Source organism: Emys orbicularis, chromosome 1 (assembly GCF_028017835.1).
Source record: "Emys orbicularis isolate rEmyOrb1 chromosome 1, rEmyOrb1.hap1, whole genome shotgun sequence".
NCBI lineage: Eukaryota > Metazoa > Chordata > Testudines > Emydidae > Emys > Emys orbicularis.
Window position 1 is genome coordinate 76,286,835 of NC_088683.1, and position 16,892 is coordinate 76,303,726.

Sequence of the window (16,892 nt, forward strand, 5' to 3'; positions counted from 1 at the left end):
AGGCTTCAACTTTCTCAGATTTGAATGGCATGCCCTTTCATGCCCTGCAAAGGAGGACAGGACAATTTGTATAGACGCAGATCCTCAAATCCCACCCCTTCCTTTCCCTTAGCCTGTACATGTACAGCCCACTGTGCATTACCATACAGGGACCCCTGCACATAGGGGGGACCCAATTTATGGATGCTCCACGGCTCCTTTACACTAGCTCTGATTGCGTAAAAGAGTTCTGAAACCATCACAAGGGCCCCAAAAGAATATCTCCTATGTACAGGGAGACTTCTCTGCAGGTGTACACTACGCCAACCCTTGACCGCTTCCATCAGAAGCCCGTGGGGCAGGTGGCTTGCTTGGGTGCTCTCACAACCCTGCTATTCCAGCTGCTTTAATAGACCACAGAATCTGTTGGCAGTTCAATACAAATTAGTCCAGGCAGCTCAGCACAAATTAATCCAGCCCTCAAAGCTGCTCTCACTTGTGGTAGAGGCTGGCCAAAGCCTCCACAATCACAGCACGGGGCGGTGCCAAAATATGTGAAGCCATTTCCACCCTGAACTTTCTGGGTCCTCATGCTGAGCTACGTTCTGACACATGGATCAGCTGGGCCCAGAGTTTATGCTCCCTGCATCCCCCTCTCCCACAAGCATCTTCCTAACTCCTTTGTGCAGCAGAACAGCATCGGTTCAACTACAAGTGAGGCCTCCTCAGCTGTGGACACAGGATTTGCCCCTTACTGAATTATCTATAAAACTATAATGATCCCATTAAAAATCTTAATGCAACTGCTGATTTTCTATTACAGGATAATAAATCAGTGCTAGACCTATTAATAATCAGTTCTTTGCTGTGTAAAACTGATAGTTATTTAAAAGTATCAAGTATATTTTAGCATCTTTAGAGTAACAAAGTTGGAAAAAAAGCTGAGATGCAACCAAAAATGAAGGCCTTGAAACAAAGTTCTATTCACAAATTATATATCCTGCATTCAAAGTTTGAGGACAACAAACTGTGCAGCCTTGAACCATTCTGGGTCCCAAAACTGGTCAGTTTATCCATCTTTCACAATAATGACTTAGCTACCATCACATTTTCTGATGTTGTATACAAAACGGTTGGTTATGTTTTATTAGCTTTTTTGTAAAGAACATATTTGTTAATGTTGGAAACATTCCTTTACTTTTGGGAGACCACTCGCTACAAACATCATTAAGAACAGCTCTTTAAATTAATGAGATGACGGCCAATTTGAAAATACTAAAATTATTTAACAACATTTTTGAGAGGATGTTCCATCTTTTAAAAAAACCAAATAATTGCACAAACTAATATTGGATTATCACCCATGTTCTACCTCTACTTTACCAACAGACAGATTAAAAACAAAGACAAATTTGCCCTAATATATACAAAAATAGCTATTTCTACAAGTGCCCTCCGTCCTGCTATGTAACATCTATAAAATACTATCCATAAGAATGTTCATTTCCCATCCACGTAGTATTTTTGGTAGCTCTTCTCCTTTGCTAGATAGCGAGGCCTAGTCTAGATTAGGAAAAAAGGTGTTTTGTTTTTTAAAAACTGGGCTAGCTAACGTGTTTGGAAATACCTAGACCTTGCCTTCATCAGGAAAACCACATATTTTTAGCTTATTAGGTAACAAATGTTAAAATTCTAATGTAGAAGAGACCAACCCCTGCTGGCAGCCCTGGGGATGGGGCCACTACTTTACCACCCCCTCCCCCACCCCCATCAGCACCCAGGAGGCTGTGGCCACACTAAAAGTCCCTAGGGTTTACCTCGGTTGGCTAACACATGCTAAAACACAAACTGCCATGTCTACACTAGGATTTTAGCATGTTAGTTAACATTTTTAAAAACACCCCCCCACACACACCCACCCACCCACCAGCATACGTGTTTTATATCACCTTAAAAATTGTCTTAGCTGGCCAGGCTCTACTCTGGGCTTCCCCCGATTAGACCAATAAGCTAACAAGATTTTAAAGGTGTTAAACTGCTTCTACACTAGATGCTAAGTAGTGTTTCAAATTGTGGACTGGTTTGCACTAGAAAATTAGATCGACCGAGCTACGTTGCTCTGGGGTGCGAAAACTCCACAACCTTGAGCAACGTAGTTAAGCCAACCTAAGTCTCTGTGTAGACAGTGCTAGGTCGATGGAAGAATTCTTTCATTGACCTAGATACCATCTCTTGGGAAGGTGGATTACCTATGCCAACAGAAGAACCCTTCCCATAAGCATAGGTAGTATCTATGCTGAAGTGCTACAGTGGCACAGCTACAGTCGTGCCTCTGTAGCATTTCAAGTGCAGACAAGTCCCATGTTAGCAATCTTGAATTAGCGATGCACAAGTGCTAATGTTCATCGGATTACCCACCAGGACCCTCAAAGTCTTTTTCAGTCACTACTTCCCAAGACAGAGTACTCCATCCTGCAAGTATGGCCTACACTCTTTATTCTTAGATGTATGACTTTAGTGAAATGCATATTGTTTGTCTACGCCCAGCTTACCAAATCCAGATACCTCTGTATCAGTGACCTGTCCTCTTCGTTATTTACCACTTCCCCAATCTGTGTCATCTGCAAACTTTATCAGTTATGATATTACGTTTTCTTTATTGATGAAAATGTTAAATAGTGTTGGACTATGAATGGATCCCTGTGGAATCTCTCTAAAAACACACCATTTGATTCCCTTTTACAATTATATTTTGAGACCTAACAGTTAGCCTATTTTTAATTCATTTAATATGTGCCATGTTGATTTTGCATCTTTCTAATTTCTTAATCAAAACGTCATGCGGTTCCAAGTAAAGTGCCCTACAGAAGGCTAAGTGTACTATATCAACCAAATTTGTATTCTCATAAAAAAAAAAGTGATATGAAGTTTGACTTCCATAAACCCATGCGGACAGGCATTAATTACATTACCTTCCTCTAATTCTTTAAGTTCCATATCAGCCATCCATTATTTTGCCCAGAAGAGATGACAGACTGGCAGGCTTATAATTACTCAGGTTATCCTGTTTACTCTCTTATAATATCGGTACAACATTAGCTTTCTTCTGGTCCTCTGGAACTTCCCCAGTATTGCAATAGTTACTGAAAGTCAACATTAACAGTCCAGAGAGCTCGCTGGACAACTCTTTTAGAGCACTTGGAAGCAAGTCATCCCACCTGCTGATTTAAAAATATCTAACTTTGCTAGCTTCTGTTTAACATCTTCCTGAGTTACTGTTGGAATGGAAAGTATTTCATCATGATATAAATACCTCATCTGGCTTTTTCCTAAATACATATCAAAAATATCTATCCAACATTTCTGACTTTTATTACTGACAATTCTACCATTTCCATCTAGTAAAGTACTACTGTTAGGATTCTTTTTGTTCCTAATATAATTAAATAACTCCTTATTGTCCTTAACTCTGCTAGCCATAGATTTATTTGTCCTTTTTGCTTTCCTTATCTATTTTCTAAAATTCCTAGGTTCCTGTTCACATTAATTGCCCTCAGGTTTTCCTTCCTTCCATTCTCACTCTCTCACACATGAGATATCTTCTTTCAGACCTCATTTCCAAGTCAGGTTGGTGTTATGTTGTGGCTGTTTTTGTTTTTAAACAAGCGTAGCCTTCTTTCACAATTGCAGATTTTTGGTCATCTATAGTAAAATGTTCTCAAACAATTGCCAGTTATCATTGACACTTTTTGTTTAAATTTTCTCCCAGCTGTTCTGACAACTGTTTTTAGCTTTGTGAAATTGCTCCTTTAAGGCATCACGTACATATATATTACTGGTTTGGACCTGAATCTCTTTGCACATCAAACAATCAAACCATCATCATTTTGCACCTTCGTTTAGTCACTTTGAATATGGTTTAAACTAAACCAGAAAAAAGCCACTCATACACCTGATCAAGAGTGTTCAGACAGGGAGTTACACTGGTATAATTATACTGGTGTAACTTCCCAGGTAGATAAACCTCTAGTCTAGACAAAGCCCTAGAGCCTGCAATTACTATACTAGTATTTGTTACTGCTAATATACCTATAATGGAAAAGATCCCATACCACTAGAATCCTTTTTATAGGCTTATAATTCTGTGTGCAAAAATGTGTGACAGATTACAATTGCATAAAGATTTATCTGAGAGAGTATTTTTGTCCCACTCTTCCCTATTTTGTTCCCAATCTTTTTTAAAAATTAGTTACAGATGAACACTTTCACTACTTCAATTTGCCCCAAAATGCACTGTTTGTTTAGGCACTAGAATAGCTTTGAATGGGTTTACTTTTCAAGTAAGATTTTGCAGACATTTTGTGTATTAATATGGACTAAGTCACTATATTTTTTTTAATATTTAGCAAGCTATGCACTACACATACAATCAACACTTTTCATTTAAAACAGTTTTACATTGCACCAAATCTTTTGGCCAGTATATAATTAAAAATCAAAGAAATTCAGTCCACTTGCAGAAATCTAACAGTGGATATTGTGATCTTATGTAATATATGTGCAATACCTAGACACACTAGTAAGAGTGAATGACAGAGTGACAGCCTTAACTCTGAATTTCCTTGTTTTTTTCAGTCCATAACAGACTTTCAGTGGTTACAGTAACAGTTTAAAATTCAAACTGTTGTGATAGAAGGTTTTCTTTACTGGGAGCGATACTTCCACTAATTTTACATTGCTTGCATTTATTTATATGAATTTTATGTGACAGACACTTTGCCTGCAGCAACCATGCTACTTTATGAAAAATACATATGCAAAGTAGTGCTTACTACAAAATGGCTTGTGAGCCACATCATTCCCCCAGATGCCTCCAATGTCAAAGTGGGGAAGACAGATTAAAAATTGTCCCAAGTTTAAATCACAAAATTAGCATGTCTGCCATGTGGTATATTCTGGTGTAGTAAACCAGAAGGACCTAGGTTTCTCCTGCCAGTTTTCCACCTGTTGTGAATGCTAAACATCAATTACATTACATTTGCAACTAGAGAGCTTGATTTCTGAATTTCCCTAGACCTTTTATTTTCCAAAGAGAAAGTAGTATGTGATTACATATTGAAGATAAATATTTAGGGCTTGTCTACACTACAGGTTATGTCGGTATAATTTATGTTGCTCACGGATGTGAATAAGCCATCCCCCGAGCAACGCAAGTTACACTAACCTAAGCACCAGTGTAGACAGTGCTATGTCTCCCACCAACATAGCTACTGCTTCTTGAGGAGGTGGTTTTATTATGCCAACGGGAGAACTCTCTCCCGTCAGCAGACAATATCTTCACCAGATGCGCTACAGCAATGCAACTGCATCAGTGCTGCTGTAGCGCTTCTAGTGTAGACTAGCCCTCAAGGTATTTCTATGCAGCTTATAGCAGCAAGCCTCCCAGGTCAACAGACTTTGGCTCGCAAACTTGTGCTACCATGAAACCTAGAGAAGGGTGTGGACTTCAGAGCCCAAGCTGCAACTTTAAAGCATTGTCTAACGCAGCTATTTTTAGCACAGTACCACAAGCCCAACTTTGTTGATCTGGGCTGGTAGGCTTGATTCTGCGTGAGATATAGACATCACAAAGAATGTTTGGTTCAATGTTCTGTATCTCTATGCGATCAGACATACACACTAATAACTGAAATAAATACTACACAATGCCTTCTTATTTCAGTGTATGGTTATTGAGATACTTCTATATTTATATTAGTAAGGGTAATTACTTACTACAAAGTTCATTGTGCTATTTTAATCACTTCAGTTGTCAACCAGTTTCTTCCCTCCCTACCCCCCATTTAGAAATCTTTCCACAGTGTTACTACAGGTATTTGGGACTTTTTTTTTTTTTTTTAGGTGAACCGTTAAGCAAAGAACAGATATATAAACCTGAAAGTAACCTATGCCAAAAATCTACATTATAATTCAAGGGCAAAACAAAATAGAAGTAACATGAAAGAGCATAACTCACAATGTTATCTTTAGTTTAAGATATTTTGTGAGATTCTTTGGAAGTTTCTTTCAAAACAGTTTTTGGAAGGTTAATGAAATCTGTATCATGTTGATAGCTGTTTCAGTACAGTTAGTAAACAGACAAGTATTGCTTCACTTACTGTACTAGCTGATTTACAATTAACTACTGCACTTTTTTATAAATAAGAAAACGATCATTTTGTGTAATAGCACCATTACTCGCAGGACCTTTACACACCTCCGTCTCTCCCTGACCTCTGACGTGGAGGACACAGTGCCAGAAGTAGTTGTAGTCATGGTTGTGGTAGTAGCTGTAGCATTTACAACAGATGGCGCAACAGGAACGGTCACTGCTGTAGGAACATTGTCCTTTTCTTTCTCAGTACTATCCTCAGCCCACAAACGATTTGAGGTACTATCGCATCACAAGCAGCAACACAAAAAAGAGAAAAGGAAACGCTAAACAATGAAAGCACTTTACTAAACAGCAGATAACATGTAAGTTGAGGGATGGATTTTTTTAAAAGAACAAATGGAGAAATTTCTCTGCTATGAAATATGAAGCTCACCTGGAGCCATTAAATTAGATAAATTCAAAGTTAAACAGTTCACACTGCTTGAACTTTATTATTCTTTACCCTTCTAGCACTCAATTTATTCTTTTACAGACATGCATAGCTGCCACTTAATAGCGAAAGCCATCCACAATTATTTTTGAGCCAAATTGTATATGTTTAAACAAATTTAAGAGGAAAATGAAAAAATCCAGAGCCCCATGACCTACTAAACAAAAAAAGCATGCACATACATAAGCACACAGTCGATTTGACACACAGTGTGTTGATGCCCTTACCTGCTTTGTACACCTGCTGAAGTAGAACCCGTTGTAATCTTTGTAGTAGTGTTTGTGCTGGAAAGCAGGCTTTTCTGAAGACCAGCTGAAGAGGTAACTGTTGGTGCTGACGTAGTACTTGGAACATGAGAACTAATCAAGTCATCTTGTCTTCTACCAAAGGAGCCACTGAGGGCGAGAGGCATTTATATAGGTTGTGTTTGTATCATTTATATTTGCACATAAAGACGTCATAAAGCTACGAAGTGACTAATTAAAACACATGACCTCATCTCAGACACGTTTTTTGGGCAAAAGGAACATTTTCAAATTGGAATTGCATTCCTATTTCCCTTTACTCAGCCCCTCTTTCAGCCTGCAATGCTGTAACTTGAGAGTCATCCTTAATCCTGGACTTTTCTTCTGCTACTCAGGCAGAGTTGGAGACAGAATATCACCACCCCATAGGCTTAAATATATGTAGTTGTGTTTCAATTGCCTCTGCCGAAGTCCTCATCATCTTCACTGCCTCATTCTTCGACTACTGCATCACTCATCTCAATGGATTCTCCAATATCCATACACACAGATGCCAGCAACATTCTCAGTTATTCATATCTGCTGCCTCTCTTTTCAAGCTCTGTGTGGATTTGCTCCATCGTAGCTCAGAAATATTACGCCACTCTATTTCTAACTCTCTTTCTAACACTCCCCCTTTCATCTCAATATTTCAAGGGGTAGAGAGGAAAAAGAGGTCAGGAGGAAGAAAAGAACACAAAGGTTCCCACACAACTGTCCCTGAACTTCTCATTCTGCATAGCAGAGTTGAAAGCACTGTGATCAGATATGCTTTTTCTGTGCCTGAACTTAGTAGCTCCATACCCTCATGGGCTCTACAGACTGTCACACTACTGCAACACAATAGTATGAGTACTGTCAGTTTGCCATGACTACTCTGGATTTTTTATTCTTCTACAGCTGTTAAATTTGCATACAAAGAAACCTATGATAAAAGAATATAAAAGTTGTACATTAAGAACGCAGGAATTACCAACTTAAAGAATCTGAACTCTACCCCTTGTGCAGATGGAATATAATACAGTCTTCAGCTGCATGATCTCATGCTATTTCTCAAGCAATAGCAATATAGGTGTCACATTCTGATTTGTTTACTGGCCCCTTTGGGCTGCCTGAATTACACAAAAGGGGCCAGAAAGCAGCTGGAGCTGCCCATCTTAGAATGCTGCTAGTGTGGGGAGCTCTCAAATGGTACCAAGCTGGCACACTAAGCCCCCACTCAGTCCTGGTGTGGGAACCCTGTGGGATCACAGCAGGAAGGCAGAAGCTGGAGCAGCAACCAGGCTGCTTTAAATTATGCTGAGGCTCAAAGCAAGCAGATCCTCCCTGAGATTCAGTGAGCTGTAACCATAACCAGCTCCTTGAGAGAGCCCACTGCAGCTCTGTGCAGCAGAGAATCTAAGCCACAATACAGAAGCTTTTTCAACAACTTAAAATATACATGTGCAGCATCATGCTGTATTCTATGTTTGCCAGAGAACCAGCCTCTATTATTTTCATCCCCTCCCTTCAGCCCTTCTCCCACTGGAACACTCGCTCCAGCAAATTTTTTTTTAAGCCAGCAACAGTATCAAAATATGCACACAATGAATTTAAGCAAGCACATAATATTATTGTAACTTCATTCACCACACCTACCCCCCAACTGTTTGCTACTCCAACTAGTTGTACTATGTTTAAAATTAAATTATAAGTGTTCTTGGGTGAGGAACTTTGTCTTACTTATTCTCTCAAGAATTTACTATACTTTAGGCACTGGATAGATTAATAAATACTATTACTAGTAATATATAGTTAGCCACTTTTAAACATACTACAGATAACTAATAGTGAACAAACTGAAAATTTGCTGGTGTAGATGTAAGAGGACACCTAAGTCTGAAGTTAAATAAGATTCACAGTTAGCTGTCTTACCACTGAATTGCACCAAAGGAAGGCTGAGCTGCTACATTAATAAAGTATGCCTAAAAGAGATGACAACTAAACATGTAAGTATTCAATGATATACCAGACTGGGTAAAATTTTCAAGAGTGCCTAAATGACTTAGGTGGTCAAGTTTGGTTTTCAAAAGTGAGTTAGGCTCTTTGGAGCCTAAGCCTCACTGAAAGTCAATGGCGCTTAAACCATTGTTGAAAACAGGACTTAGGATAACATTTTCAAAAAGCATCTATGATAATAAAAACAGTGCAAGTAAAAAAGAATGAAAAGATATTAGAAAGTGCTACATGAATAGGTCAGATACAGAAAAAGCTGATTGCATATGAGAAATAGCATGAAAACTATACAATAATGCATATGCACAAAAGGTTGCTCCTACAACCCTAACTTTGACATTTTCCAACTGCTAAGATTATGCAGCCTTTGTCTTAAATTCCATTAAAAAAAATTAAAGGTTTTTCTTTTCTTTTAAAGAAAAACATGAAAGATATACTCTATAATATGGAACAATTCAGCTACACACTATTGGAATCACTGATTTGCATCTTAGTGACAAAGAAAAAGGCTCTGACAAAATATACCTCACCACCTTTTGCACCATTAGCATAAAATAAATAAATTAAATAAATTAATGGAGATATCCTATCTCCTAGAACTAGAAGGGACTGTGAAAGGTCATTGAGTCCAGCCCCCTGCCTTCACTAGCAGGACCAAGTACTGATTTTGCCCTAGATCCCTAAATGGCCCACTCAAGGTCTGAACTCACAACCCTAGGTTTAGCGGCCAATGCTCAAACCTCTGAGCTATCCCTCCCCCCAAATATATAGAGATATACCTATCTCATAGAACTGGAAGGGACCCTGAAAGGTCATCGAGTCCAGCCCCCTGCCTTCATATTTCAGCATGCAGTTAGTTATCCATACATCCATGGGTAGCACAGCCTTTTTTAATCTATAAGCTTTACATGCTTATGGCCCAATCATACAAACACTTACCGACGTGAGTAACTTTACTCACATGAGTAGTCCCATCAATGGAATTACTCAACTGAGTAAAGTTATTAATGTGTACGTTTTCAGGACTTGGCCCTTTGCGAGAAAACTCTCTGCAATGTATACTGTGCATGCATGGATAGTTATTTTCAATGGAGTCAAATCTCATTCATATCAAGAACCTTCTTTAAAAAAAAAAAAAAAAATCCAGAGTAGGCATATGTCTATATTCTATGAAGTCTGCGGCCATGCCTAATTTTAAAATAGTTCCATCCCTAGGAATATTGGCACAAGAACTTTGTCCAAAAAAAAAAACAAAAAAAAAACAACAAAAAACAAAAAACAAAACAAAAAACAAAAAAACCATTTTTCTACCCCACCATCCTCAAACTTACAAGAAGAGGCTGAACCATTTTATTCAAATATTTAAAAAAAAGTCACCTAGTATTAGGATAATTAGTTACCAAATCTGGAAATTTCAAACAAACAGGATGGCAGAATGGTAAAATTTATGCAACTTTAAATATAGTAATTACTGCTATTCCTACTTCACATGCACAACTCTAAGCTGGTTTGTAAAATCATGTTTAGAAAAAATAATTGTTTGTGAAACAAGTAATTGGGGGTTTTTTTTGGTGTGTGTGTGTGTGTGTGTGTGTGTGTGTGTGTGTGTGTGTGTGTGTGTGTGTGTGTGTGTGTGTGTGTGTGTGTGTGTGTGTTTTAAGAATAAACTTACGCCACAAGGACTTTAACTTCTCTTCCTTTTGGGAGTCTCTCTCGGCATTATTTTGGAATTAATTTTTGTTTTATGATAAAAAAAGGGTGACATCTTTACAGTGGCATTGTTTAATTGAAAACTGTCCTTGTAGGGTAAAAAATGCATTAATCATTTAATAGTTTTTCTTAAACACAAGCTAACAATTTGTTCACTTATTTTGCTGAAAGCAATACACATGGTCACAGCCCTTACCTTTTTTGATAACTTGTATTTAGTGATGTAGGTACTTCATTCAAGCTGTTTTTCTTGACATCTTCCTCCCATTTTCTTCTTGTGTAAGAACCACTACTACGTATTGAGCTAGCAGATGAATCCCTGTAAAAGGATTGTATTTGTGTAAGGCTTGTATTATGATAGTTTTGTTTGTTTCTTTAAAGGGGATTGCAGAAGAGGGGAAAAATACAGGATTGGGACTTGAGAAAGTAAGCATACCTGTGCAGACAGCAATAATATTACCTTTTAGTTAGCAAATTTCAAAGCTCCTATAGATAAATTACTATATCTAGTCATGTTAATACTGATAGACATATAAAAGAAAACACATGAATGAAAGGAGGCTATGGAAGAGAAGGGAAACCAGAAATATCAAATTAATAGTCATATTTTACATGTTGACATCATTGGTTTTTTCTTCTTATGACAGGGGCAAGAGTCTAATGCTACTGGGACACCATAATGCAGTCAAGGGAAAACTACTTACCTGTAATTTTGCTTCTCCAAGCCAGTCTCCCAGGATTTCTCATTCTTTGGAGTATCTCCCCTAGTTCAAAAGCTGTTTTGCCCTTTGAGTCACTGGTAATGTGGGCTAGCGGGCAATATGGCCTACAATGTCCACCATCCAGTGGACTGCCACGTGACATTACCTATCACTACCTAAGTCCCTAGGAATTTCCAGCCAAATCTTGCAGTACATAGGAAGCACAAGCTCCCCCAAAACAAGTCAATTAGAAACTTTACCATGAAAATTAATAAACAAATCAGTTTGTTTTTGTGTTTAAAAACTTCAGAATTGAATAAAAGTCCAGGGAAAAGAAAAGCACTGGTAAAAGGGCATCAGTAGGGTCTCATGTACTAGCTAGCCTTCACTTCCTCCGAGTCGAAAGCTCCTGAATTAAAGGAGTTCAGCCCTGTCTTCTACTGGAAGCCTGAGACCGAAGAGTGAAAATCCTGTGCAAGAAGTTTCTTTAAATAATGTTTTTCCATTTTGATGGAAAGAAGGCAGTGATGCATGTGTGGGCTATGATATCATGAACAAAGTAAAAAGAATTGGTTGGAGGGTAGGGGGTTTGAAAACTATGATTTATTACTTTGTACAGTGTAATTTCGGCATTCTCTCTCCAAAAAGAAAAGATGCCCAATCAGAGATCCTTCTAAACTGCTATATTCTCAAAACTGTTAAGACTTTTGCAGGGCAGTTTAGGAGGATCTCTGGTTAATCTACTGATCTATAAGAGACTAGATGAGCAACCAGTCTTCTCACTTCAACCCTCCACTCCAACAGGTCTACACCAGAACTTTTGCTTTTCTCACCTCATGTATGTTTTCCTAGACAAGAGCAAAGCTCAGAGAGAGGGAGAAGTGAAAAGAGTCTTCTAAGGCTTTATACAGCTATAGTGTTAGATCAATCGGCTCCCATGGGTCTAACTGCAGGCAAGGAAATCCAACAAACTTTTTTTTTTCTTTTTAAATAAGGTCAGTGTCTAGCTAGATAGAAATTCTACAACTCCTACAGCCGCATATGAAATGGCTAACACAAGTACAGAACACAAGTCCCCCTTGGAAAATATATTTGCCTCTACAAAATAAAGAAAGCCTACGACACACCACAAATTTTATATTGGAAGAAAAATGTTAGTGGCAACCTAAAATGGTAACATTACATGTGATTCAAGCAAAAGAGAAAGAGGATGCACTTGTAACAGCAATGTAAATATGTAGAAAATGCTTATTGTATATGAAGGGCCTTAAATAGCTACTACTACCATCTTAGTACATGAAAACAGTTAACAACCTATTAAAATATTCTGGAGGCATGACATCATTAAAGACAACTCAACTTTTCTTTTGGAGGTCCAGAGGCTAGTTTCCAAGAGATTCTGATATCAAATAATTGTGTGTACAGTTAAAAAGCAAGTTACAGCTTCAAGAGTCACCTGTTTTCTTTCTCATCAACGTCAGATGTACTGGCCAGTCGTCTTGGTATTGTAGGTGCAACATATGCAAGTCTAGTTCCTTTATTATCCTTCTCCTTTAAGACAGAAAATTTTTTAGAAGTCAAGAATAGCTTTGTATGATAGTCATAAGTTATATTAAAAGCTATTCAAATGTCCCTAGTTGCACTCCTGTCAAAGTTACAAAATTATCTATGCCAATTCCAACTCTATTTATATTCCAAGTTAGTTTGCACAATTAGCATCAGGCAGAAGTTAAGAATAACAAGCATCATACTGGGAATGGCAAACTGTTCAAAGGACCAACTGTCTTAATTTTATGTCCTTTTGTTTTTCTATTAATATGTCTCCAAAGGTTCAGTTTAAAATAACAGCCAATTGTAACTACCGTTTAAAGTGTTTTAGTGTTTTCCTAAAATCTGCAAACATATTTAATCAGGATTACGTGCACAAAGACATTAGAACTTGAAAAAAGGAATTACATTACTTTGTAACAAGCAAAACCATGAAGTATTTTTGCTCAAATGTCTATGCCAAATTAGTAACAGTTTTAATTAATGCTTAATTTAGGAAGATAAAAGATTAATCTTTGTCCACACAAGATGTGAATGAAGGGGTATAAGGAGCCTTTTTTGGTCCTCATCCCCAGCACTCTGCAGCAAGGGACAGAAACTATCACAATCTTTGCACTCCCTTCACTGCACAAGCCTTTGCACAACTAGTGGTGCAAGTCTTCCCAAAGGTGGCAAGGCCCTGCACATACACTCTTGCACCAGCTAATGAAGCTGCTCTGTGTGGAGAGAGAGGCCTGCTACATTTTTCAAAAGATGGCATAACAGCTGCATTTCTTCTAGGGCAGCTCTACTGCCTATCAAGACCACAATGCCACAATTTAACAGCTGACTTTTAATAAAACTTTGTAAGAGTATTATGTACTCGTATAGATAGCTACATTGTAGTGGAGTTTATATGACATTCACTTTAAATCATAACTAATATTTATACTAAGTTAACTGGCCAGAATTTAAAATGTTGTTTTATATTCTGAAAATGGTTACCTTTTCTTTGTTGTCTAATGAAGAAGAGAGTCTGGGACTTGAAGCCGAACGCATAACACCTGTAGAGTCCTTTTCTTTCTGAGCTTCTTTGGAAGCTGTAATCTCTGCAAGTGCCCCATAGCTGCCAGTCTTTCGAAGACCTAACCTCCAAGAGGCAGGAGATTCATCTTTTCTCTCTTCCTCTTTGGGAGAAACCTTGGTTGTTGAAGTTGGAAACTGTAAACAAAGACATCATTAAATTAAACGTCATTAACTTACACTAACTCTGGTATTTCATGCTTCTTAGGGATATTTCAAAATACTTAGCTACTTCCAGTTATCATATTGGATTTTTTTTTTGGTGGAGGAAGGGGCAACCAATACATGTTCATTTCCTGGGTAGGTTAATGACATAAGGAACAAATGGATCAAAAAGGAAAACAACTTTTCTAAAAGTTAGCTTGAAAACCCTCTACACTTCATAATACACACTGTGATAAAGAAATGCAAACAAAAATTTACACACAATTGAAAACCATGCAACTCTGGTATCAACACTTTGATTAAATATGTTACTTTGCAACCTGAAACAAATCCTGTACACACCAAAGCCTCACCATAGACTTTTCACCCTTATTGGGCACAAGAACAATGCCAGTTTTGCGCAAGCCCTGCCTCCATGATGCAGGATGTACTGACTCCGCCACAGGCATGATAGGAGGAATGAAATCATACTAGAGCCAATTAAGACAAGACACAAAGATGAAGAGTGAAAGAATGGAAATAGAGAAAAAGAAGCTTTTTGTTTTAAATCCACACACTCAATTCCTTATTCATGTACACTGCTCTTCTTTGAAGCACAAAATATCTAAAAGCAACAAGACATTTCTAATACTTTGGTAAAAAGTTCCTATTAAATACACTAGACCATGTTGTGAAATGACACATTTTGATACAAAAATGCATTTAGTTTCCACATACAAAAGGCAATGAAGCTTTCATATATAAAAGATAATTACAACATTCTGATATTCTACATTTTGAGAAAGTTTATCTGCTGTACTTTTCACATGGTAGACCCAAACATAAAACGTACCATATATAATGGTATAGAATAAGCTAAATGACCAATTCATTCCAGTTTTTAATCATTTGTTCAATATACACTGTCAACTTGAAGTTATATTTAAAATGTTTTCCCTTTTAAGTTATAAAAATACTTTAGATACCTGAAATCCAAGAATTCTGTGGAAGATGGAGGTCATACAGCTCAGATAGTTGTGTAATCACTAGGGACAATTTTAACAGAAACTAGAAGTCAGAGAAGCTGGAATGGTTACTAGACAAAGAAAGACTGGATATGTCCAAGAAGGAGGCTTGGGATGATGGAAAGCATGGTGCAGCCTGAGTGCAGAGGTGATGGGATGGGGTATGAAGGCTGGACAAAGAGCAAATCAATCAAATTGCCACATTATAAACAATACACACATCACTGTGTGGACTGAAAATCCATCTAACAGTAGCCTAGCCAATCCACTGGTTGGTAAAATTCACATTAACTGTTTGTTCTTACCGCAGTTGAGCACAGCTATGAAACTAGCAATTACTGTTGGTCAATGGATAGTATCCTCTTCACCTACTGAAAAGCCTACATTTCACTGTGCCTGATCCTTCCACCTTAGTCAATACTGACCCATTTTTTGCTCTTTGCATCTCTCTACATTTCAGAGATCAAAAGTGCCATGTATTTCCAACCCCACAGGGCACACAAATGATGTACAACTCTATTCATCAGCCAGCAGCACACACTTTGCAAATATGTGTCATCTCATTGAATCTAGCCTTCATCAACTAAAGGAATAAGATACCGAAGGCTGTTAATGATCATGGGTCCCTGACTGCAGCATAAGAAAGAGGATTAAGCAAGAGTGACTTTGCATCTGACTGTGACCTTTCATTGATACCTTTGGTCAGGACATATATATACACATCCAAAGATGCTCTCTTCTCCACACAGTATATTGGCCATTATCATTAGCAACCTACAACTATTTTTAACTCTAGTGTATTTTTTATTTCCTTTCTCCCCCTCTCATAACAGAAGAGTGTACTATACTGCACATGTTGCTATGAAGGAAGATGATACAAGCAGTTGATGAGGTCTTCAGAAATAAAACTAGCCCACCACCTTTCACATAACCACTCCACTTTAGAAGCAGAACCATTCCTCTCCAAACCTTGGACGTTTAACTCTACTACAGTGCAATATATAGCACTATCAGTTTGGTCATCCACTAGTTCAAATTTACTTTTATCCAAGCACTGATGGAATCTCAAAGGCTAAGCTAATTTCTTTTACCTACCATAAGATAACATTGCATGAGGAACTGTGGCAATTTATAGGATTCTCTTCTATTTGAACAGGTTTGAGGCTAGAACATACATTGCAAGTTGAATTATTGCACAAAATGGGATGTATTGTGCCTAAAGCACAGCCCTCAGGACCTCTAGGGAGCACAAACATCATGCTCCCTTCAAGAAGAGAGTCAGTGCCTGCCCATAAAGCCTAACCTCTTCTTCAAATGTTCTCTGGTGACCCACTTGTACCATTACACCTACAGGAAAACACCAACTGATATTGACTAGATAGATAGCTCATAGGGATCCTTGATATCCAGTTTGTTTATTCATAGCCTCTAATTCTAACTTATTAAAAACCTTCTGGCTGTGCATATAACTTTATAGCCATGGCTTGCATGTTATACTATACCATATAATCACAGGTTTCCCACATTTTTTTAGCCTCATGATCCCTCCCCTATTTCTTTAGATTGTGTGATATATCCACTTGTTGCATTTTTTTTTTTAAATTAGAACTAATTTAAGTTCTTTGGGTAGGAACTGCCTTTCATGATGTGTTTGTACAGCCTAAATCAAAGGCACCCCTTATTAGCTCCTCCTGGCCATACTGCAATACAAACATTATACTCCTCCACTTTGAAAAGGCTACTGCAGCACTAGTTCCTCATAGTCCTTGAAAGAGGTGCTGAGCTCGAGGCTCCTTGTGC

At 37.9% G+C, this 16,892-nt stretch overlaps 1 protein-coding gene across 1 annotated transcript in view; it reads right to left on the minus strand.

Moving 5' to 3' along the window:
- Positions 1–16,892, minus strand: part of PPP1R12A (protein phosphatase 1 regulatory subunit 12A) — a 213,876-nt gene that overhangs the window by 45,128 nt on the left and 151,856 nt on the right. Inside the window, exons 10-14 of the mRNA XM_065423865.1 lie at positions 13,846–14,061; positions 12,770–12,864; positions 10,809–10,931; positions 6,851–7,018; positions 6,236–6,412 (exon numbers count right to left, since the gene is read on the minus strand). Of these exons, the coding sequence (XP_065279937.1) occupies positions 6,236–6,412; positions 6,851–7,018; positions 10,809–10,931; positions 12,770–12,864; positions 13,846–14,061 (779 nt within the window). The remainder of the gene's footprint in view (positions 1–6,235; positions 6,413–6,850; positions 7,019–10,808; positions 10,932–12,769; positions 12,865–13,845; positions 14,062–16,892) is intronic.